This window comes from Ursus maritimus, unplaced genomic scaffold, assembly GCF_017311325.1.
Source record: "Ursus maritimus isolate PB19 unplaced genomic scaffold, ASM1731132v1 scaffold_23, whole genome shotgun sequence".
NCBI lineage: Eukaryota > Metazoa > Chordata > Mammalia > Carnivora > Ursidae > Ursus > Ursus maritimus.
Genome location: NW_024424786.1, coordinates 38,096,527 through 38,121,169, shown reverse-complemented (window position 1 = coordinate 38,121,169; position 24,643 = coordinate 38,096,527). Strand labels below are relative to the sequence as shown.

At 55.5% G+C, this 24,643-nt stretch overlaps 1 protein-coding gene across 4 annotated transcripts in view; it reads left to right on the top strand.

The window, feature by feature from the left end:
* Window positions 1–474: 474 nt before the first annotated feature.
* Window positions 475–24,643, top strand: part of AHNAK (AHNAK nucleoprotein) — an 87,277-nt gene continuing 63,108 nt past the window's right edge. For 2 of the 4 annotated variants that reach the window (XM_040639228.1, XM_040639227.1), the window contains exons 1-4: window positions 475–635; window positions 10,716–10,815; window positions 11,107–11,263; window positions 11,672–11,859. In XM_040639228.1, the coding sequence (XP_040495162.1) occupies window positions 11,107–11,263; window positions 11,672–11,859 (345 nt within the window). In that variant the 5' untranslated portion in view covers window positions 475–635; window positions 10,716–10,815. The remainder of the gene's footprint in view (window positions 636–10,715; window positions 10,816–11,106; window positions 11,264–11,671; window positions 11,860–24,643) is intronic. The other 2 variants (XM_040639230.1, XM_040639231.1) reach the window with 2 other exon arrangements.

Sequence of the window (24,643 nt, the reverse complement as noted above, 5' to 3'; positions counted from 1 at the left end):
ACCAAGTGAGGAGGCTGGGGCCTGGGACGTGAAGTGTAGACGCCTGGGTTGAGAGAAAGCTCAAAGGTCCGCGTCAGGCTGGAGGTCGCGGCCCAATCACCCAAGCCCCCCAGCCGCTTTCTGAACCTCTTGGTCCTTCTTGCCAAATGAGCTGATTCGCAGTTCCAGCTGGGAGGATGAGCCGCAGGGAGCTTCGAGGAGTTTCTGGTCCGGGAGACCACACACTACACACGTTGCGGGGTAGATCCAGGCGCAGGCCAAAGCAAGGGGCGCTGCAGGGGGGCGGGGTAAGGCAGCCCCTCGGACGTGCGGCGCCCCCTCGTGCCCGTGACCCCCCGGTGCCCGCTCCCGGGTCCGTGTCGGGTCGGCCGGCTCGCCTGTCCCAGCCCCACTCCGGCCCCGCCCGGCCCCGCCCTCTCCGCACTGCTCGGGGCAGACCCGCCCGCCCGAGCCGGAGTTACAAGAGCCGCCTCCGCGCGCGGGGGCCCGGCCACTCGGAGCAGCTCCGCCGCGGGGACTGCACCGCCCGCCCTGCCGGACCCGCCCCGACCGGGGCTCGCCGCCTGCAGCAGCCGCAGCACCGTGACCTGGGGCCCCGCGCGGGCTATGGCTGTGCCCGGGGGCTGAGCGCGCAGGTACGGGCACCGGGCGCACCGGGGCGCCGCGGGAACAGGACTCCGAGAACGGGTGAGGGGAGGTGGGCTGCAGGGCTTGGGCGAGGCGCTTGGGCCGGGCGCACTGCGAGGATTCAGACAGTGTGGAGCAAGCTGGGCAGCCCGGCGCGGCGCGGGGAGGCGACGCGTCGCGCCCTGAGAGCCAAACTCTGCCTCCGGAGTTGGGGCGCAAGTTGGGCCAAGTTGGAAAATCGCTCCGTAGCGTGTTTTGCTCCAGTCCTTATTTCTCTCTAGGGCTGACTGTAGGTTCTATTGCACGGCACGGCGCCCAGTTCCTGGCCTGGGGACTCCTGTGGGTCCCTGTCCCATCCCCTCCTTCTCCTTGGGGCGGTGGCTCAAGCGCACAGCTCCCGCTCCTATTCCGTGTTTACTGGAGAAGTTCCCGAGGTCGCTGCCGCTGCCCCTCGGCCCCTCCCGGAGCCCCCGCACCCCCGCGCCCCCTCCGCTGTCCCTCCCGGCTCCCCACACCTCCGCCTCTAACTGTGCGTCCGGAGTCCTCCCGGCCCCACCCAGTTCTGTACCACCAGCCTCTCCCTTTCTCAGCCCCCCTCCAGCTGCCCCGCCCTAGTCTGGCCCCTCCGTGTTCCCCGCTCCAGAAGTCTCCCTTCTTCCTCCAAGGCCCCGCTGCCCGAAGTTTGCAGCGCGCCTCGGGGCGGGACGGGTGGGAGTGGGGGTGGGGGGCGTAATTAGGGAGATTCCAGCGCTGGGGTGGGCGGGAAAGGGGGGGGAACTGTGCGGCGGCCCAGCCCTCGGCACCGCCCCTTCCCTTTCGGGGGCGGTGCGTTCTCCCCCACCCCACTCCCAAACCCGTCCGGGCGGGATGGCCCCCGCCCCAGCGCCTGGCACGGCGCCAGCAGCCTGAGGAATGCGGTGGTTGGAGCCGCTGACTAATTCAAACCAGAACTCGGGGAGGAGTGGTGAGGGGCAAAGGGGGGGGGGGAGGCAGGGGCTGTGTGTGGGAGGTGGGGGCAGGAGCCGGCTCCGCGCAGAAGGAGGGCTTCGCTGCCGTCTCTGGAACCCTGCGCTCGAGCGGTGCGCTCCGGGAGACGGGGTTGGGGGACGAGATCTGCCGTGGAGTTGGAAAGGCAGAGTGCTTAGGGTGTGTTCGGAGAGCCGTGTTATGTAAGGCTTTCCCGTGCGGAGAGAGGGTGTGCAGTGTGTGAGGGCCTGACCCTCCCTCCCCTGGCTGGCCGGGGCGCCCCCTGCAATGCCAGGGCCCGGGATGTGGGGGCGCAGCCCCGGGCGGCGCTGGCCGCGAGGGACACGTGGGGTCTGAGCAGGCCTGGCTGTGCCCCCCTTGCGTGGGAGGGGAGCCGAGTGGGCAGATGGGGCAACTCACAGCCCTAGCTGGGCGCCCGCACCAGGTGGGGGACGGCCCTGGCTCCTTCGCACAATGTGGCCGCAGAGAATCGTGCGTGGTGCGTGCTCTCGCCTTTCGCTGGGTGTGGCTGCAGATCGGTGGTGGCGAGTGCCCCCAGGGAGCCCGCGGTGTGCTGCCGAGAGCCCTGCTCTGTGGAGTGGATTCATGGGAAGTCAGGGTGGGCCCATCCCCTGGTGTGGGGTCCTTAGAGAATGACCTGGAATTTCGGACGAAAAAAAGGACTCGGATATTTACCTCTGTGTCCCCAGCACAGCGCTGGACTCCCAATAATTGGTTCTGAAACAGTTTCCTGTGTTAGAATCCAGCCTCCGCTTGCAACTTGGAATTGACTTGCCCTTCCTTGCACAGTCCAGCACAGGTAGGGGCTGGGTTGGTTTTAGGGGACCTAGTGATGGCATGGGGGCTGGAGTGGTAGGTGAAGCCATGGCAGGGGGGAGAGGAAGAGATTGAAGGTGCTTTGGAAGGCATTCTCAGGACTCCACACCTATTGCATCTAAAGTCGGGGACAAATTCTGCTTTCTTTGCCCTCTTCCTCTGCCCCGCCATGAGGGAAATCCCTGGGGCAGGGTGTGGCACTCACTTCCTTTCTGAACTGGAATGGGGAGGCTTCCTTCTTCTTGACCCAAAGGGATGATGGGTTGGGCCAGCACATGGTAGAGTGTGCAGAGTGGGGAGAAGGCGCTCCAGGCTTAGGGGTACCTCCTTGCTCTGAGGGGTGAGCTGTGGTATGAAGGAGGTGGGGTGGGGCGGGGAGGGAGAGGACCTGGGACTGTGAGAGCGGGGCTAGCAGAGGGCACAGGGTCTGCAAGCTTCAGAATGGGGATTGGAGGGTGTCTAAGCCCCTCTCTAAAGCCTCATCCTGAAGAGATTATAGGCAGAAACACTGGTCATCAAACACGGACACATAGGGTGCCACGTAAGTCATGCGGGGCTTCGTGCTAGGGATAGGGAGGCCCTTAGCAGTGATTCAGGGGTCCTGGTCTGGGCAACTCCTGGAAGAGCTAACCCCACAGAGCTGGGGACTTGTACCAGCCAGACTTGGTTCAGGGTGATGAGGCTACAGTCCAGGGCCCGGGGTGGGACCGGAGAAAGTAAACCCTGAAGACTGGTGGAGGGAGAAGGCCAGCATCGGACAAGGGCAGGGAATGGGCTGGGGGTCTCCGGGGTCACCTGAGTCCCAGGGAGGCCCTGGGTGGAGGTGCCCAGGCGCTGCCAGGCTAGATTTGGCTCAACTTGGAATTGGCTGTGTGGTGCTGGTGGAGACACTACGCAGAGCCTGAGGAGCTGGTTTGAGAGGTTGGGGCAAAGCTGTGGGGGTGGAGGGGTGTGTGGGGCTCTGGGGTGTGGTCACCACCTTCCTCAGAACTTGGGAACCGCCTGGGGACAGACAGAGGCATACCGGGAGAGCTAGTCCTACACTTGATGGGAACTCTCCCACTGCTGGCTCTTCCCCGCCCCCCCACCAATCCCCAATGCCCCCAAGTTTCTCTCCCTGGAGCTGGGCTGACCCTCTGCCTGTGTCTGAGAAGAGGAAGGGAGGTGGCTGCTGGAGAAGGTCTAGAATGTGCTGGTTTCAGTCAGGTGCTGGCGGTGGCCGCACTAGGGCCTTTGGCTCTCTTTTCCTCCCCCATGTCCCCCACGGGCTTCATCCAGGCTCCCAGGGAGCTGGCAGAGCCCTGCTCTCTGACCATCCCGCCGGGCTCCCAGGCCTTCCTGGGCAAGCTCTGTTTCCTCTGTGCGTGTGGTCAGGGGGTGGGGGCGGGGGGGCTGCGTGGGTGGGCCACAGTGGGGCTTAGCAGGAGCCCCTCTTCCTCACCCCTGGCCTCAGTGCCCAGCAGGAGGACTCCCGGGCTGTTGCAGCTGGGGGTCTTGCTTGCGTCCAGGTGGCGCATGGTGGCCTTGCGTCCCTGTGACCACTCGTGTCATAGCGGTGAGCTGTGTGTTGTTACCGGTGAGAGGATGTTCCTCTGGCTGCGCCCGGTGGTCCTGGGTGTGTCCCTCTGCTTGCTTCTGGGGCTTACAGGCCGGGGAACCGCAGTGGGACTCTGCCCAGCGGCTGTAGGGGAGGACGGAAGTCAGTTCCTCCGTCCTGGACAGGTTCTGGGCCCTGGAGTTTGTATCCAGAGGCCCTCAGGAGGGTGAGGATAGCTCTGGGAACGAAGCCCTGGCTGAGCGATGCCGAGCGAGGCGCTGCACAGGGCTGGTCAGGGAGGGGCATCCTGCCCTGTCCCTGGGGGCCAGAGCGGAGGTTCTAGGGGAAGGGGAAGTGCCTGGAGCTGAGCCCGGCTTCGTGGCCGGGCTGGGCTGGGGGGCGGCTCTTTGGCCTCGGAGCCGCGGGGCCTGGCCCTGCGCCCCTGCACTAGCGGGGCCTGACCGCTGGGCGGAGAGCTCGCCTGTGGTTGGGGAGTTTCTGCACCCTCCGCGGCTCCCGGGCGGTCACCTTCTGCCGGGGTGAGACGAGGAGTTTTCTTCTTCACCACCCCTGTCCCCGTGGAGGGGGCCACCCTCAAAGATTGTGTCTTCATCCCAGCGGTCCTGGGGAAAGGCTGTGTCTTCCCGGGCTATGTGGCCAGGGGCGGGGACTTGTGGCTGGATAATGGACTGTGGCCCCCATCCCCTGTCACAAGGAGGGGGGGGGTCCCTCTGGGTCATGGGAGGAAGAGGGAATCTCCCTCCCTGCTGGAAGGGAGAATTTGGAGCTCGCTGGGGGGTGGGAGGAAGCTGTGCTCGGAGGGCAGGAGTGAGAGGTGGAGAAAGGTATAAGGGACCCAGAAGGCAGCTGGCCTGTGAGGTAGGAGTGGGGCTCCCCTGGAAGTTGAGGTGGGGGCACTGCTGGGGCTGACCCGGAGGAGAGGGCTGGAGTGACCGAGCTGGAGGAACTTCCTCCTGATGGGAGGTGTGGGCTGGGCCAGTGGCCCCGGTAGCCAGGGAGCAGGAAGACAGGCCCGGGCCGCACAGGTAGAGGGAGACACAGACCAGGTCGGCAGGTATAGGCGCCTTCCATCATGGGCAGGGCCTGGGGCTTCCCAGACAGGTGTGTGTTGGGAGCTAGTGAAGGCGGGGCTGTGGGCCTGCTCAGGGGTGGGAGGAGTGGGGAACGGGGTTGGGGAGCGTGTCTGGGTGCATGCGGTGTGGGCACGTCCTTGTGTGTCTTTCTGGGAATGTCTCTCCAGTGCCCACGTCGCCTGTGTCTTGCAGCGTGTTAGTCCTCTTCTCCCTGATAATCCCACCCCTTCCAACACACCGCACGCCCCCTTGGGCTGTACCCCCCAGGCTGAGCTGAATGTAAGAGTTCTTGACGGCAGCTTGGGCTTCTGGGGTTACCGTGCTGTTCTCCCCCAGGTGGAATAGGGCATGCTGCTTTCCAGACAGGGCTCTGGCCACTGCCTCCATGCACGTCCGTGTGCAGGCTTGGGCCCCGGAAGGGATGAGGGTCTGCCCTGTTGTGGCTGTTCCTGGTTCCCAGGGAGTGGAAGTATCTGCCTTGCCCTCCTGGTGCCTTTCTCTAGAGTGGGTCTCGTGTCCCCCAAGCCCCAGAGGGGCTTCACTTGCTGGGGCCCGAGAGAATCTACAGGTGAGCTGGGGTGTGTGTGGCTAGGATTTCTGACTCCTGGGGACACGGCCTCAACGAGTCCCTCAGATGCTGGCTTCCAGGATGCCGGGGACTCTGCCCATCCGGGTCTGCTGTGCCCAAGCTGTTGGCCAGGAAGTGGTTGGTTGTGGGCACAGTAGGCTGCTGGGGGCTTGCCCTCCCTCCTGCTGCCTGTGGTACTTGAAAGGTGTCACGGCTCTCTGGGGGAGTCTCCTGCTGCTCTCTGGGTCTCTGGGTCCCCTAGAGGAATCTTAGCCCCTCCCTTTCTCTGGGTTTACGCCCCCTTCTCTGAGGCTTCCTCCAGCCATGTCTCCCTCTAGGTGCGGATGGAGGCCTCTCCATCTTCCTGGGGGTGTCTCTCCGGCCCTCCTCCAGTATAGGTCCCTCTTTCCTGTGTCTCTCTCTGCATCTTTCTCTGTGGTTTCTCATCTTGTCTGTGTATTTCTTTCTGCCTTCATTCCTCCCCCGAGGTAGAGACTGTTTGCTCTGAGTCGCAGAGTCCTGGAAGCCTGGGCTCCCATCTCAACTCTGGCTCCCCCTGGGGCAAGTCATCTTACCTGGGGAGGCCTGTTGCTGCATTTCTAAAATAAGGACATTAATTATTAATCCCGTACGGTGGTCTGGGATCGAATGAGACCCCAGGCGTGGAACTCCAAACCCACCACCGGAGCGCGGCAGAATTCTCTTTCTCAGTCTGTTGGTGGGGGTTGCTCTCAATGCAGAGCCTTCTCTTCCTCTTTGCTGCCGGGCGTTTATGGGAGTAGAGTGCCCCTCTGGGTGTGTCTCCCTTTTCTTTGACTGTCCTACGCGCTCATCCTCGGCAAGTGTTCGGGACTTCCCCGCGGCTGGAGGTCTCTACCTGCCGCGTGGTGTGAGTCATTTCGTTCTTCCTGGCTCGGGAGGTGCTTCTCCCCGGGTCTGAGCACTCCTGTGCCTGTCCTTGCGCGGGATAGGAGTCCCATGGCTGTTGGCGTCCTGCCCACGGTGGGTGGGGGCACCTCTCTCTCCCTTGGAGCGTCGCTCCCGTGTCCCTCCTGTGCTGGGCGTATGCTCAGACTTGCGCCCCTCTGGTGTGTAGCGTCGGGTTTGGCGCACGGAGGCATGGGGGCCCGTGGCGTGGAGGGCTGCCTCTCAGGCAGGGCGCCTCTATCAGTTCGGGTCATCTTGACACTGCCGCTGGCTGCAAGGCTGTTTTTGGCTGCAGCAAGAGTTAGGCCGGGCCCCCTTCCTGGCTGACTTCATACTGGCTCTTGGGGGAGGAAGGGGCTCTGTTCCCTAAGGGCGGGGTAGGGGGGAAGATGCTTCTCTGGACGCCACCCCTGGCAGAGACCCTCTGCCCTGGGTTCCAGATCTGTCCGCGTGTCACCCCCCCTCCCCAGAGGTGGGGTAATTCCTCTTTGCAGCCTTTTTTTTTTTTTTTTAATTTGTTTATTTGAGAGAGAGAGAAAGAGTGCACACAGGAGTCGGGGGCGGGACGGAGGCAGAGGGAGAGGAGTAGGGAGCCCAATGTCAGCTCCATCCCAGGACGATGGGATCAGGACCTTAGCCGAATGCAGACGCTTCACCGACTGTGCCCCCCAGGTACCCCCTCTTTGCAGTTTTGAATTGACAAGATAGCTTCGTACTTCTCTGGCTGCTTCTGGCCTCAGTTACGGTGTCCCTGCTCTCTCAGCCTCACAGATGGAGTGGACATACTGTCTCGCTCTTTCTCTGCCCTCCAAGCAGCCCTCTGCCTAGACGGTCCTCACTCCAGTCCCTCCCAGCATGAAGGATACTGTGAACCAGTGTCAGGTGGACTTTGGGCTGGGGAGCCGGCAGACCAGGGTTCTGGGGCTCCGACACTCTCCTGTCCTCACCTGTCTGGACCTCGCTGTCCCCATCTGTAAATCCCAGATAGTGCTGTCCCGCAGGGCTTTCTGCAGTGGTGGGAACGTCCCACATCTGCGCTGTCTAATATGGTAGCCCTTAGGTAGTGGCCGAGCTCTTGCAATGCGGCTAGTGCAGGCAATAAACTAACAATTCAATTTAACTTAATTTAACTTAATTTAAATTTAAATAGGCACATGTGGCTACCATGTTGACAGCGTGGCTCTAAGGTGTCTTCTATCTCCAAACACTTATGACACTTGGCCGAGTGTGCAGAATTCCCCAGAGTTCCAAAGATCCTCCTTTGGGTAGCTACAGGGCGGGACTCTCAGCCCCCCGGGGAAGCCTGGCGTCACCTGACTTACGTAGGAGAAGAACGGCCCATCAGGGCTTGGTACGGGCTCCAAAGATGTGGGAGAGACTGAGCGCTGGGACTCAGATGCAGAAAACAGACCCTTCCCACCATGGTTCTTGAATCCCCCATTAGCACCCCCATGTGCAGCCACCCGAATGGCCCAGAGCAGATGAGAGGGGAGGGGAGTTGCTCTTGGCTGTGCTGGAAGGAGAGCCCTGAGCCAGGGCAGGCGGGGCGCTTGGCAGCCCCTCCTGGCCAGCAAGCCCGCGGGTGCCCTGTCAGGGCCAACCTGCAGCCCCCGGTCCAACGGCTCCTGTTCTCACGGGCTGTGGACCCTTCACCACTCATGATGGCTTTCTCCCCTCCTTCTGGACTGCTTGGCTTGAGGTGCATAGCAAGTCCCTCCTGAGCTGGGCTTCAGGGGACTTCTGGCCTGGGGCTCCATCCTGAGGAGCTGGCAGGGGAGCCGCCTGCCTGTCTCCCCCGGAGCCCCAGCACCCCTGGCACCGGGGGCTCTGGCCAACGAAGCACTTTGTTGATGGGGTTTTAGGCGTGACCCTTTGCATGTCTGGAGCTGTTGCAGCCTCGGTGACTCACTGGGGAAGGAGGGAGGGTGGGGCCGAGCTGTGGGCGAGGGTGAGCTGGCTCGCTGCCTCCGCCCCTCTCTGGCTCCTGGCTCAGGACCAGGATGCTGGGCAGAGAAAAGGGGCCCCGCTCAAGGAGGGAGAGCGGGGTGCTAGGCTGGTCGGTGGCTTCAGAGCGCTGAGAAACCCTGAGGCTGGAAGCCTTTTCCTTCCCTGCCCTGCCTGGCTCCCTGTCTGCAGGGCTGGCTTCTCGGTGCTGGATGGACACTGGCAGAAGGCACCTTAAAGTGGCAGCTTTGCTGTTTGTTGGGGTCGGTGGGACTTCCCACAGCGGCTGCTTGTCCGGAGGGCAAGAGGTGAGTCCCTAGCTCACACCCGTGCCAGTAGGCCGCTCACCTATTGCTTGTCTCCTAGACAGCACCCACGGCATAAATACCGCATGTGTGAGTTCAGGGGGTGGAGGACCGGGGGTCTAAGTGCTGTCTTCACCCATGCTGTGCTCTTCCTGACACCAGATCTGCTAAGTGCCCATGAATTTCCGAGAGACACAATCCTGTCCTCAGAGGCAAACTCTGACGCCTTCAAGAAAACTGGCAAATAACAGGTTCTCTTTGCCCCGTTCTTTCCTTCTGTATTTCATTCCCCCCCTCCCCCTAGGAGGCTCCCAAACCTTCTAGAACATTCTGAGGCTACATGAGTCACGCCAGAGCACCTTGCTCATAATTTATATCCGGGACAGGAGCTAAGTCTTTTAAATCTCCCCATCTGGCCCATGGAGCACATTTAGTAGATGCGGGGAGGACGTGCCAGTGAAGTTAGGTGACGAGCTAATGCAGCTCGGGGATGGGCTGAGCCGTGTCTGTCCCTTGCTGGTTTTCTTGGCTGTGTCTGCTACAGTGTCCGACATGCAGGCGGCCGTCAGTATGCAGGTGTTTATTGATCGGTTGACCAATTTCTGCATGTAAACAGCTTCAGGGTGGGGCTTTGGGTGAGGCTCTGCCTGATTTTTAGCATCCCCCACGCGGTTTCACAGACGTGCTTCTGGATGACTCTGCCCCTGCCGTTCTGCGTGGGCGGCTGTAGGCCAGGGCTGTACCCAGAGTCCTGCCTCGTGCCTTCCCAGGGCACCTCTGTAGCTGACAGTCATCCTGTGGCCACAGGGCATCTTTGCTCTGAGTGCCTGCACCTATGGGGGCCTGGCTCAGGGCCCTGTGTGGGCGGCCGCATGGGCCCTGACTCACCGTGTCCCCAAGGCAGCTCAGCCGCATTCAAGCCTCTGGGGCGTGGGCTGGCCCTGGGGGGCTCGGGGCTTCTTTTGTTCAGCCCACTGCACCTGGAGCTCCCAGCTGCTGAGGGTCCCCCTGGTCCTAAGGACCGGGTTCGATCGGCTGACTCAGAGTCACACTGTTTGTCAGCAGGGGAGGGAGGGCACCACCATTCCTGCTTTGTGGTCTGCCAGTTGCCTCCGGTGCTGGAGACCTTGGGAAGAGGAGGCTCAGGCGGGTTAAAGCTGCAGGCCTGATGTGGTGTTGGGGAGACAGTTAGAGACTCAGAGCCCAAGGGTAGCGGCTCGCTCGCGGTGGACCTCACATCTCAGTCTCTCCATCTGGAAAATGGGGACAGCAACGTCTCCTTCCTGCAGCTGTTATAAAGAAGCTGGTGAGAGTGGGTGTTTTGTGAGACTCGGGTGAGCCTGAGCGCTCACACAGGCCACTCTCTCTCCTTCTGGCCTCAGGGAGGTCCTGTCTTGTCTCCGTTTTCAGGGATGAGGAGACGGTTGTTCAGAGAAGTTGAGGGACTTGGCCAGGGACGCACATACAGCTGGGAGGATACAGAGCCAAGGTTTTTTTATTTTATTTTATTTTATTTTTAAAAGATTTTATTTATTTATTTGAGAGAGAGAGAGAGCACAAGCAGAGGGAGAGGGAGAAGCAGGCTCCCTGCTGAGCAGGGGGCCTGAAGTGGGGCTCGATCCCAGGACCCCGGCATCATGACCTGAGCCGAAGGCAGACGCTTCACTGAGACACCCAGGTGCCCCAGAGCCGGGGTTGATCCAGGGTTTATATCTGAGTGTGGCCTCCCCTAAGCCCTCTTTCCGCGATGCCAGGTTGCAGAGTCCTGGATGAATGGAGTTGGAGTAGGGGAAGGGTGGGGTTGCGGTGTGGCCGGAGAACAGAACAGGAGCGCCCGCCGCCGTCTTTGCAGTCGGGGTTTTGAGCAAACCATCTGTGAAGCATGAGCGTCTTTGTCCACTTTTCCGTAGGCCGTGTGACTGAGATTCCTGACGAGAGAGACTGAGAAGAGAGGAAGGAGGGGCGGGCTCCTGGCAAGGCATCCGCTCCTGAACCCGAGTCCTGTAAAAGGTCCGTGGGAGGGGAGGGTGTGAGGGAGGTGAGGGGCCGGGGAGGGTGGGGACCCAGTGTGGGTGGCATCGGGAGGCAGGGCCCTGGGTGGGAGGGATGAGGGGCTGGTTGCCTCCGAGGTCGGTCGCAGCCAGTGTCCACTTTCCACGGGGACCATTTCCACAGCAGAAGTGGGCTGTGACACGGCTTCACTCCCTGGGGGTTCACAGCACCAGGGATCCTCGGCTTTCTCGTCTCCTCTGGCCTTGAGCCCCCACCCTCCTGAACCCCCATTTCCTTACCTCATCCCAGATGGAGAAGGAAGAGGACACCACCCGGGAGCTGCTGCTGCCCAACTGGCAGGGCAGCGGCTCCCACGGGCTGACCATCGCCCAGAGGGACGACGGCGTCTTTGTGCAGGAGGTGATGCAGAATTCCCCTGCGGCCCGCACCGGGGTGGTCAAGGAGGGTGAGTCACCGCAGGGGGCGTGCTGGGTGCCGGGGTGGGCTGGCGGGGGGTGGTGGAGGGAAGGCCCTAGGGGCTGCCGAGGGGCCAGTGCCAGTGCCATCAGGACGGTCGGTACCCAAGCCCTGCCCTCCCCTGCCCGCTCTGTGGCCCTCGAGCCACACTCCTCGGGGAAGGCGCTTCCGTAGGGTGGCGGAGACGTCGTCCTTAGTGCCCACGCCACTATTCACGAGCTCTGCCACTTTGGGCGAATCAGTAGGCCTCCCTAACCCTTACTGTCCTCATCTGTACGACGGGTGGTCATGACATGCATCAAACGCAAGTCATTTCGAGGGCCCAGCCTGTGGTGGTGGCGTGCTGTTTCCCTGAGACCCCGCGGGTCTCACGTGCTTCTTGCTCTGCCCTGCTCAGGAGACCAGATCGTGGGTGCCACCATCTACTTTGACAACCTGCAGTCAGGTGAGGTGACCCAGCTGCTGAACACCATGGGGCACCACACCGTGGGCCTGAAGCTGCATCGCAAGGGGGACCGCTCCCCTGAGCCTGGCCAGACCTGGACCCACGAAGTCTTCAGCTCCCGCAGCTCCGAGGTGGTTCTGGTGAGTGCCTGGCCAGCCTGTCTGTGCTCTGAGCTCCCTCTGGCCACACTGACCTGCTGACCACTTTCTGAGCCTTGTGTCTGCCTCTACTGGACCTCTCTTGTGGTTCCTTCTCCTACTTTTGCCCCTGTGCACTCTCGTGTTGAGCCAGACCGCGTCTTCCTATGCATGTGCGGCATGTGGCTGACGTTGCCCCTGAAAGTCTCCCATCGGTCTCTCCAGAGTGCCGCAGTGTGGGAACCCACTCATGCGGTCTGGCCCGACATGCCAGGAGGAAGGTCAGCTACTTTGCAAGAATCTTCAAAATAGTCTTCCGGGTGCCCTGCTCTGTCTCCCAGACACCATTTTTCTCCTTCCAGAGGCTTGGACTCATCTGTGAGTCAGAGGCTGGGCAGCCAAGTGCCTGGGGGACGTTTCTTTGCTCCTTCTGATGGCTTGTTTGTTTAACAAATAGTGGGTCCTCAAAGTGAAAGTGTTAACCCAAGCTCAGCGAGTCTCAACAAACGCTTTCTGAGGACAGGTCCCTGAGAGGATTCCCCGTCCCCATAAACAAGCCAGTGAGTTGAGAATTGAGAGCCCAAGGGCCAAATCCATGCAGAGCTGGGAGGCATCGCTGGGAGGCATCGCTGGGACGTGTCCGGCGGATTGGAATCTAGAACTGATTGTAAATCCTTCTTCCAGACCACACAAGGCTGGAGTCCACCCCGCTTCTCTCCCCCATGGCTTTTGCTTTCCCCGAGTTTCCCCAGATCGTTTGTTTTCCTCCTGTGATGTGGCTGTCAGTCCCTTCCTTTACCCCTCTGTGCTGTGCCCCAGGAGGCTCCGTGGGCCTCCGTTCTGGTCCCAGCTTCTTGGGGAAGCAGGCAACCACGTGGTCGGCTGGGCTGCGGCCGGGCGTCTGTGGCTCAGGCAGAGCCCGCTGCAACCTCCGTCGGCCTGTCTTTCCGCAGAGCGGGGATGATGAGGCCTACCAGCGCATCTACACCACGAAGATCAAGCCGCGGCTGAGGTCGGAGGATGGACTAGAAGGGGATCCTGGGGAGACCCAGAGCCGCACCATCACAGTGACTAGAAGGGTCACGGCCTACACTGTTGATGTGACGGGCCGCGAAGGAGCCAGGGAGATCGATATCAGCAGCCCAGAGTTCAAGATCAAGATTCCACGGCATGAACTGACTGAAATCTCCACTTTGGATGTGGACGCCCAGCCTGGCAAGACCGTGATCAGACTGCCCTCGGGCTCGGGGGCAGCGTCTCCTACCACAGGCTCTCTGGTGGACATCCGAGCGGGGTCCGTTTCCGCTTCGGGACCAGAGCTCCAAGGTGCTGGCCACTCGAAGCTCCAGGTCACCGTGCCTGGGATAAAGGTGGGGAGCCCAGGCGTCAATGTCAGTGCAAAGGGCTTGGACTTGGGTGGCAAAGGAGGGGTCCACGTGCCAGGAGTGGACATTTCGTCTTCTCTTGGGGGAGGGGCAGTGGAGGTGCAGGACCCATCTCTGGAGAGTGGCAATTATGGGAAAATTAAATTTCCCACTATGAAGGTGCCAAAATTCGGTGTCTCGACAGCACCCGAGGGCCAGGCACCAGTGGCAGGGTTGAGCGTTTCTGCACCTGAATTCTCTGTGGGGCACAAGGGTGGCAAGCCAGGCCTGACCATTGGCGGGAACATCCAGACCCCTCAGCTAGAAGTCAGTGCTCCTTCTGCCAATATTGAGGGGCTTGAGGGGAAGCTGAAGGGCCCCCAAATCACTGGGCCATCCCTTGAGAGTGAATTAGGCCTGAAAGGTGCCAAGCCACAGGGCAGCATAGGGGCGGACATCTCTGGGCCCAAAATCGAGGGCACTATCGCTGGCTCCAATGTGGAGGTTCAAGCCCCTGACATTGATATTCATGGGCCTGGGGGCAAACTGAATATGCCCAAGATGAAAGTTCCCAAATTCTCCGTATCAGGTTCTAAGGGAGAGGGCGCTGGCATTGATGTGACACTGCCCACAGGTGAAGTGACTCTTCCTGGGATCTCTGGGGACGTCAGCCTGCCTGAAGTTGCTGCTGGGGGGCTGGAAGGGAAGGTGAAGGGTACGAAAGTCAAGACTCCTGAAATGATGATACAGAAACCGAAAATCTCCATGCAGGATGTGGATCTGAGCCTTGGATCCCCTAAACTGAAGGGAGATATTAAGGTGTCAGTGCCTGGGGTGCAAGGTGATGTTAAAGGCCCTCAAGTGGCGGTTAAAGGCTCCAAAGTGGACATAGAGACACCTTGCCTTGAGGGGACCTTGACGGGACCCACCCTTAGTAGTCCTTCCGGGAAAACAGGAACGTGCAGGATCGCTATGGCAGACGTAGATCTAAATGTGGCTGCACCTAAAGTGAAAGGGGGTGTAGATGTCACACTCCCCAAAGTAGAAGGGAAAGTCAGCGTCCCTGAAGTGGATGTCAAGGGCCCCAAGGTGGATGTCAGTGCCCCAGGTGTGGAAGTTCATGGCCCAGGATGGAACCTGAAAACGCCCAAGTTCAGCACTCCAAGAGTTGAGGGGGAAGGCCCAGATGTAGACGTGAAACTACCCAAAGGAGACGTCAGTATTTCGGGGCCCAAGGTCAATGTGGAGTCCCCAAATGTCAACATAGGGGGCCTGGGAGGCAAACTTAAAGGCCCTGATATCAAGCTGCCTGAAATGAGTGCCAAGACACCAAAGATCTCCATACCTGATGTTGATTTGCATGTTAAAGGCACAAAGGTTAAAGGAGAGTATGATGTAACAGCCCCCAAACTTGAAGGGGAACTGAAAGGCCCCAAAGTGGACATTGATGCCCCAGATGTGGATGTTCAGGGCCCAGACTGGCATCTGAAGATGCCCAAGATGAAAATGCCCAAGTTCAGTGTGCCTGGCTTCAAAGCAGAGGGCCCAGAAGTGGATGTGAACCTGCCCAAGGCTGACGTGGACATTTCTGGGCACAAGGTAGAAGTTAGTGCTCCAGATGTGAGCATGGAGGGACCAGAAGGGAAATTGAAAGGACCTAAGTTTAAGATGCCTGAGATGAATATCAAAGCCCCCAAGATCTCCATGCCAGATGTGGACTTACATTTGAAAGGCCCTAAAGTAAAAGGAGAATATGATGTCACAGTGCCGAAAGTGGAAGGTGAGATTAAAGTTCCTGATGTTGAACTTAAAAGTGCCAGAGTGGATATTGATGCTCCAGATGTGGATGTTCACGGCCCAGACTGGCACCTGAAGATGCCCAAGATGAAAATGCCCAAGTTCAGTGTGCCTGGCTTCAAAGCAGAGGGCCCAGAGGTGGATGTGAACCTGCCCAAGACTGACATTGACATCTCTGGACCCACAGTGGATGTTGAAGTTCCAGATGTGAACATTGAAGGACCTGAAGGAAAGCTGAAGGGTCCCAAGTTTAAGATGCCTGAGATGAATATCAAGGCCCCTAAGATCTCTATGCCTGATGTGGATTTGCATATGAAAGGTCCCAAGGTAAAGGGAGAATATGATGTTACAGTGCCAAAGATGGAAGGGGAACTCAAAGGGCCAAAAGTAGACATCAGTGCCCCAGATGTTGAGGTTCATGGTCCTGAATGGAACCTAAAGATGCCCAAGATGAAAATGCCCAAATTTACCATGCCCAGCCTCAAAGGGGAGGGCCCAGAAGTGGATGTGAACCTGCCAAAGGCTGATGTGGACATTTCTGCACCCAAGGTAGATATTAGTGCTCCAGATTTGAGCCTTGAAGGACCAGAAGGAAAGTTGAAAGGCCCCAAGTTTAAGATGCCTGAGATGCACTTCAAAGCTCCTAAGATGACTCTGCCAGATGTTGACTTAGATCTTAAAGGACCCAAAATGAAAGGCAGTCTAGATGTGTCAGCACCAAAAGTAGAAGGTGAGATGAAAGTTCCAGAAGTGGACATCAAAGGACCCAAGGTAGACATTAAAGCACCAGATGTGGAAGTCCAAGGTGCAGACTGGAGCCTGAAAATGCCCAAGATGAAAATGCCCAAGTTCAGCATGCCCAGCTTGAAAGGCGAGGGCCCAGATGTGGATGTGAACCTGCCCAAGGCTGACATTGACATCTCTGGACCCAAAGTTGACATTGAAGCCCCAGATGTGAGCCTTGAAGGTCCAGAAGGGAAGCTGAAGGGCCCCAAGTTTAAGATGCCTGAGATGCACTTCAAGACCCCCAAGATCTCCATGCCAGACGTGGACCTACACTTGAAAGGTCCGAAGGTGAAGGGGGATGTGGACGTGTCTGTGCCCAAGATAGAAGGTGAAATGAAAGTGCCAGATGTGGACATCAAAGGACCCAAAGTGGACGTTGATGTCCCAGATGTGGATGTTCACGGCCCAGACTGGAACTTGAAAATGCCCAAGATGAAAATGCCCAAGTTCAGCATGCCTGGCTTCAAAGGTGAGGGCCCAGAAGTGGATGTGAACCTGCCCAAGGCTGACATTGACATCTCTGGACCCAAAGTGGACATTGAAGCTCCAGATGTTAACATTGAAGGACCGGAAGGAAAGCTGAAAGGCCCCAAGTTTAGGATGCCTGAGATGCACTTCAAGGCTCCCAAGATCTCCATGCCTGATGTGAACTTGAATCTTAAGGGGCCAAAACTAAAGGGAGATGTGGATATGTCTGTGCCTGATGTAGAAGGTGAAATAAAAGTTCCAGATGTGGACATTAAAGGGCCCAAAGTTGACATCAGTGCTCCAGATGTTCAAGGACCAGACTGGCACCTGAAGATGCCCAAGGTGAAAATGCCCAAGTTCAGCATGCCTGGCTTCAAAGGAGAAGGTCCAGAAGTGGATGTGAACCTGCCCAAGGCCAACATTGATGTCTCAGGGCCCAAGGTGGATGTGGAAGTTCCAGATGTGAATATTGATGGTCCAGATGCAAAAGTAAAAGGTCCTAAATTTAAGATGCCAGAAATGAATATAAAGCCTCAGAAGATATCCATGCCAGATGTTGGTTTGCATTTGAAAGGACCTAAAATGAAAGGTGATTATGATGTTACAATTCCAAAAATAGAAGGAGAGATAAAAGCTCCTGATGTTGACATCAAAGGTCCCAAAGCAGATATTAATGCACCAGATGTGGGAGTTCATGGCCCAGACTGGCATCTAAAGATGCCCAAAGTGAAAATGCCCAAGTTCAGCATGCCAGGCTTCAAAGGAGAAGGCCCAGAAGTGGATGTGAACCTGCCCAAGGCCAACATTGATGTCTCAGGTCCCAAGGTGGATGTTGAAGTTCCAGATGTGAATATTGAAGGTCCAGAGGGGAAACTAAAGGGTCCCAAGTTCAAGATGCCAAGCATGAATATACAGACACACAAAATCTCTATGCCTGATGTTGGACTTAATCTAAAAGCCCCTAAACTGAAAACTGATGTAGATGTTTCCCTTCCCAAAGTGGAAGGAGACTTGAAAGCTCCTGAAATTGACATGAAGGCCCCGAAGATGGATGTGGATGTTGGTGATATTGATATTGAAGGTCCAGAAGGGAAGCTGAAAGGTCCTAAGTTTAAGATGCCAGACATGCACTTCAAGACTCCCAAGATCTCCATGCCTGATGTGGACTTACACTTGAAAGGCCCCAAAGTCAAAGGGGATGCAGATGTGTCTATGCCAAAGATAGAAGGTGAAATGAAAGTGCCAGATGTGGACATCAAAGGGCCCAAAGTGGACGTTGATGTCCCAGATGTGGATGTTCATGGCCCAGACTGGCACCTGAAGATGCCCAAGGTGAAAATGCCCAAGTTCAGTATGCCTGGCTTCAAAGGTGAGGGTCCAGAAGTTGATGTGAACCTGCCCAAGGCTGACATTAATGTGTCTGGCCCCAAAGTGGACATTGACGCTCCTGATTTGGATATAGAGGGACCAGAAGGAAAATTAAAGGGCTCTAAATTTAAGATGCCTAAATTGAATATCAAAGCTCCTAAGATATCCATGCCAGATGTAGACTTGAATTTGAAGGGACCCAAAGTGAAAGGAGAAATTGATGCTTCTGTGCCTGAGCTAGAAGGTGATCTCAGAGGTCCACAAGTTGATATCAAAGGTCCTAGTGTGGATGTGGAGATGCCTGACGTTGATCTGGAATGTCCTGATGCAAAGTTGAAAGGCCCTAAGTTTAAGATGCCTGAGATGCACTTCAAGACCCCCAAGATCTCCATGCCGGACGTAGACTTACACTTGAAAGGTCCAAAGGTGAAGGGGGATGTGGATGTGTCTGTGCCCAAGATAGAAGGTGAAATGAAAGTGCCAGATGTGGACATCAAAGGACCCAAAGTGGACATTGATGCCCCTGGTCCCCAAGATCTCCATGCCTGATGTGAACTTGAATCTTAAGGGGCCAAAACTAAAGGGAGATGTGGATGTATCTGTGCCAAAATTGGAAGGAGATTTGAAAGGCCCCAGCATGGATGTGGAGATGCCTGACGTTGAGCTGGAATGTCCTGATGAAAAGTTGACAGGCCCCAAGTTTAGGATGCCTGAGATGCACTTCAAGGCTCCCAAGATCTCCATGCCTGATGTGAACTTGAATCTTAAGGGGCCAAAACTAAAGGGAGATGTGGATGTATCTGTGCCAAAATTGGAAGGAGATTTGAAAGGCCCCAGCATGGATGTGGAGATGCCTGATGTTGATCTGGAATGTCCTGATGCAAAGTTGAAAGGCCCTAAGTTTAAGATGCCAGACATGCACTTCAAGACCCCCAAGATCTCCATGCCTGATGTGGACTTACACTTGAAAGGCCCCAAAGTGAAAGGGGATGTGGACGTGTCTGTGCCCAAGATAGAAGGTGAAATGAATGTGCCAGAGGTGGACATTAAAGGCCCCAAAGTAGACATTGATGCCCCAGATGTGGATGTTCATGGGCCAGACTGGCACCTGAAGATGCCCAAGATGAAAATGCCCAAGTTCAGCATGCCTGGCTTCAAAGGTGAGGGCCCAGATGTGGATGTGAACCTGCCCAAAGCTGACATTGACATCTCTGGACCCAAGGTGGACATTGAAGTGCCGGATATGAACATTGAGGGTCCAGAAGGAAAACTGAAAGGCCCTAAGTTCAAGATGCCTGAAATGCACTTTCATGCCCCTAAGATCTCCATGCCTGATGTTGACTTCAACTTAAAAGGGCCTAAAGTCAAAGGAGACTTTGATGTTTCTGCCCCAAAGCTGGAGGGAGAGTTAAAGGGTCCAGAAGTGGATGTCAAAGGTCCCAAATTGGATGTTGACATACCAGACGTAGCTGTGGAAGGTCCAGATGGCAAATGGAAAAGTCCTAAATTTAAGATGCCAGACATGCACTTTAAAGCTCCCAAAATCTCCATGCCAGACATTGATGTACACTTAAAAAGTCCCAAGATAAAGGGAGAGATGGATGTTGATGTTCCCAAATTGGAAGGTGACCTCAAAGGGCCAGACCTCAAAGGTGATATCAGTGGGCCAAATATTGACATTGAAGGACCAGAGGGCAAATTGAAAGGTCCCAAATTCAAGATGCCTGACATGCATTTTAAAGCCCCAAATATTTCTATGCCTGATGTGGACCTAAATTTGAAAGGACCAAAAATCAAGGGGGATGTTGATGTGTCTGTGCCTGAGGTAGAAGGTAAAATTAAAGTACCAGATGTGAACATCAAGGGCCCCAAAGTAGACATAAATGCTCCTGATGTCCATGGCCCAGACTGGCACCTAAAAATGCCCAAGATGAAAATGCCCAAGTTCAGCATGCCTGGCTTCAAAGGAGAAGGCCCAGAAGTGGATGTGAACCTACCCAAGGCTGACATTGATGTCTCAGGCCCCAAGGTGGACATTGAAGGCCCCGATGTTAACATTGAGGGTCCAGAGGGAAAGTTGAAAGGTCCTAAGTTCAAGATGCCTGAGATGAACATCAAAGCCCCCAAGATCTCCATGCCTGACTTTGATTTGCACCTGAAAGGTCCCAAGGTAAAGGGTGATGTGGATGTGTCTGTGCCCAAAGTGGAAGGTGACCTCAGGGGCCCTGAAGTTGACATCAAGGGCCCCAAAGTAGACATTGATGTCCCAGATGTGGATGTCCATGGCCCAGATTGGCACCTGAAGATGCCCAAGGTGAAAATGCCCAAGTTCAGCATGCCTGGCTTCAAAGGAGAAGGCCCAGAAGTTGATGTGAACCTCCCCAAGGCTGACATAGATGTGTCAGTACCCAAGGTGGATGTTGAATGTCCTGATGTGAATATTGAAGGACCTGAAGGAAAGTGGAAAAGTCCAAAGTTTAAGATGCCTGAAATGCATTTGAAGACTCCAAAGATATCCATGCCAGATATTGATCTTAATTTAACAGGTCCAAAAATAAAAGGAGATGTGGATGTCACAGGTCCCAAGTTAGAGGGAGACCTGAAAGGCCCTGAAGTCGACCTCAAAGGCCCCAAAGTGGACATTGATGTCCCAGATGTTGATGTTCATGGCCCAGACTGGCACCTGAAAATGCCCAAGATGAAAATGCCCAAGTTCAGCATGCCTGGCTTCAAAGGAGAAGGCCCAGAAATAGATGTGAACCTGCCCAAGGCTGACATTGATGTCTCAGGCCCCAAGGTGGACATTGAAGGCCCTGATATTAACATTGAGGGTCCTGAGGGAAAGTTGAAAGGTCCTAAGTTCAAGATGCCTGAGATGAACATCAAAGCCCCCAAGATCTCCATGCCTGACCTTGATCTGAGCTTGAAGGGCCCCAAAATGAAAGGAGATGTGGATATGTCTTTGCCAAAAGTAGAAGGTGACCTAAAGGGCCCTGAGGTGGACATCAAGGGCCCCAAAGTGGACAGTCCCAGATGTGGATGTCCATGGCCCAGACTGGCACCTGAAGATGCCCAAGGTGAAAATGCCCAAGTTCAGTATGCCTGGCTTCAAAGGAGAAGGCCCAGAAGTGGATGTGAACCTGCCCAAGGCTGACATTGATGTCTCAGGCCCCAAGGTGGACATTGAAGGCCCTGATGTTAACATTGAAGGACCTGAAGGAAAGTTGAAAGGTCCTAAGTTCAAGATGCCTGAGATGAACATCAAAGCCCCCAAGATCTCCATGCCAGACATTGATCTTAACCTGAAGGGCCCTAAAGTGAAGGGTGATGTGGATGTGTCTTTACCCAAGGTGGAAGGTGAGATTAAAGTTCCTGAAGTTGACCTCAAGGGCCCCAAGGTGGATGTTGATGTTCCAGATGTGGATGTCCATGGCCCAGATTGGCACCTGAAGATGCCCAAGATAAAAATGCCCAAGATCAGCATGCCAGGCTTCAAAGGAGAAGGCCCAGAAGTTGATGTGAACCTCCCCAAGGCTGACATTGATGTCTCAGGACCCAAGGTGGATATTGATGTTCCAGATGTGAATATTGAAGGTCCAGATGCAAAACTGAAGGGCCCCAAGTTCAAGATGCCAGAGATGAACATCAAAGCTCCTAAGATATCCATGCCAGATTTGGACCTTAATCTTAAAGGCCCTAAAATGAAAGGAGAGGTGGATGTTTCCCTTCCAAATGTAGAAGGTGATATGAAAGGGCCTACTATTGACATCAAAGGCCCAAAGATAGATGTAGATGCTCCAGATATTGACATTCATGGTCCTGAAGGCAAATTGAAAGGTCCCAAACTGAAGATGCCAGACATGCATGTAAACATGCCCAAGATCTCCATGCCAGAAATTGACCTGAATTTGAAAGGTGCAAAGCTTAAGGGAGATGTTGATGTTTCTGGGCCCAAATTGGAAGGTGACGTTAAAGCTCCCAAGTTGGATGTAAAGGGCCCAGAAGTGGACATTTCTGGTCCTAAGGTCAATCTTGAAGGCAAGTCAAAGAAATCACGCTTTAAGCTTCCCAAATTTAATTTTTCAGGCTCCAAAGTTCAGACATCTGAGGTGGATGTCAAAGTTAAAAAGCCAGATATTGATGTGACAGGTCCAAAAGTTGATATTAATGCTCCTGATGTTGAGGTCCAAGGAAAAGTGAAGGGATCCAAGTTCAAAATGCCTTTCCTGAGTATTTCATCTCCTAAAGTTTCTATGCCTGATGTGGAGTTAAATCTGAAAGGTCCTAAAGTCAAAGGAGACTTAGATGTCACAGCTCCTAATTTAGAAGGTGACCTTAAAGGACCCAAAGTAGATATTAAAGCACCAGAAGTTCATCTTGATGCACCTGATATGGATGTTCATGGTCCAGATTGGAATTTGAAAATGCCCAAAATGAAAATGCCCAAGTTTGGTGTGCCTGGCTTAAAAGCAGAAGGGCCAGAAATGGCTGTAGATCTGCCAAAAGGAGATATCAACATAGAGGGTCCCAGAATGGACATTGAGGGTCCAGAAATCAATGTGGAAGGTGTAGAAGGAGGCCTAAAAGGTCCCAAACTCAAGATGCCTGACATCAATATCAAAACTCCCAAGATCTCCATGCCTGACATTGATTTAAACCTGAAGGGTCCCAAGGTGAAAGGTGATATGGATGTTTCTTTGCCCAAAGTCGAAGGGGATCTGAAAGGGCCAGAGATTGATATCAAAGGGCCCAAAGTGGACATTGATGCCCCTGGTGTGGAAGTTCATGGCCCAGACTGGCACCTGAAAATGCCCAAGGTGAAAATGCCCAAGTTCAGCATGCCTGGCTTCAAAGGCGATGGCCCAGATGTGGATGTTACTCTCCCTAAAGCTGACATTGGTATTTCTGGCCCCAAAGTGGACATTGATGCCCCAGATGTGAATATTGAAGGCCCAGATGCAAAACTGAAGGGCCCCAAGTTCAAGATGCCTGAGATGAACATCAAAGCCCCCAAAATCTCCATGCCTGACCTTGATCTGAGCTTGAAGGGCCCCAAAATGAAAGGAGATGTGGATATGTCTTTGCCAAAAGTAGAAGGTGACCTAAAGGGCCCTGAGGTGGACATCAAGGGCCCCAAAGTGGACATCGACACTCCTGATATTAACATTGAAGGCCCAGAGGGGAAACTGAAGGGGCCCAAATTCAAGATGCCAGAAATGCACCTAAAGACTCCTAAGATTTCCATGCCTGATATTGATTTAAACCTGAAGGGCCCCAAGGTGAAGGGTGATGTGGATGTTTCCCTTCCCAAGTTTGAAGGGGATCTGAAAGGCCCTGAAGTGGACCTCAAAGGTCCCAAAGTGGACATTGATGCCCCTGATGTGGATGTTCATGGACCTGACTGGCACCTGAAAATGCCCAAGATAAAAATGCCCAAAATCAGCATGCCTGGCTTCAAAGGAGAAGGCCCAGAAGTGGATGTGAACCTGCCCAAGGCCAACATTGATGTCTCAGGCCCCAAAGTGGACATTGAAGGCCCTGATGTTAACATTGAGGGTCCAGAGGGAAAGTTGAAAGGTCCTAAGTTCAAGATGCCTGAGATGAACATCAAAGCCCCCAAGATCTCCATGCCTGACTTTGATCTGAGCTTGAAGGGCCCCAAAATGAAAGGAGATGTGGATATGTCTTTGCCAAAAGTAGAAGGTGACCTAAAGGGCCCTGAGGTGGACATCAAGGGCCCCAAAGTGGACATCGACACTCCTGATATTAACATTGAAGCCAGACTGGCACCTGAAGATGCCCAAGGTGAAAATGCCCAAGTTCAGCATGCCTGGCTTCAAAGGAGAAGGCCCAGAAGTGGATGTGAACCTGCCCAAGGCTGACATTGATGTCTCAGGCCCCAAGGTGGACATTGATGTTCCAGATGTCAATATCGAAGGTCCAGATGCAAAACTGAAGGGCCCCAAGTTCAAGATGCCTGAGATGAACATCAAAGCCCCCAAGATCTCCATGCCTGACTTTGATTTGCACCTGAAAGGCCCCAAGGTCAAAGGAGATGTGGATGTTTCTCTGCCTAAGGTGGAAGGTGAACTAAAGGCCCCTGAAGTTGACATCAAAGGGCCCAAAGTGGACATCGATGTCCCTGATGTGGACGTTCATGGTCCAGACTGGCACCTGAAGATGCCCAAGGTGAAAATGCCGAAGTTCAGCATGCCTGGCTTCAAAGGTGAGGGCCCAGATGTGGAAGTGAACCTGCCCAAAGCTGACATTGACATCTCAGGACCCAAGGTGGACATTGACACTCCTGATGTTGACATTCATGGCCCAGAAGGGAAACTGAAGGGTCCCAAGTTTAAAATGCCTGACCTGCACCTCAAGACACCCAAGATCTCCATGCCTGAAGTGGACCTGAATCTGAAGGGTCCCAAGGTAAAGGGCGATGTGGATGTGTCTCTGCCCAAAGTTGAAGGTGACCTCAAGGGCCCTGAAGTTGACATCAAGGGCCCCAAGGTGGACGTTGATGTCCCAGATGTGGATGTCCATGGCCCAGACTGGCACCTGAAGATGCCCAAGGTGAAAATGCCCAAGTTCAGTATGCCTGGCTTCAAAGGAGAAGGCCCAGAAGTGGATGTGAACCTGCCCAAGGCCGACATTGACGTCTCAGGACCCAAGGTGGACATTGATGTTCCAGATGTCAATATCGAAGGTCCAGATGCAAAACTGAAGGGCCCCAAGTTCAAGATGCCAGAGATGAACATCAAAGCTCCTAAGATCACCATGCCTGATATTGACTTAAACCTGAAAGGTCCCAAGGTAAAGGGTGATGTGGACGTGTCTCTGCCCAAAGTGGAAGATGACCTCAAGGGCCCCGAAATTGACATCAAAGGGCCCAAATTGGACATCGATGCCCCTGATGTGGACGTTCACGGCCCAGACTGGCACCTGAAGATGCCCAAGGTGAAAATGCCCAAGTTCAGCATGCCTGGCTTCAAAGGCGAGGGCCC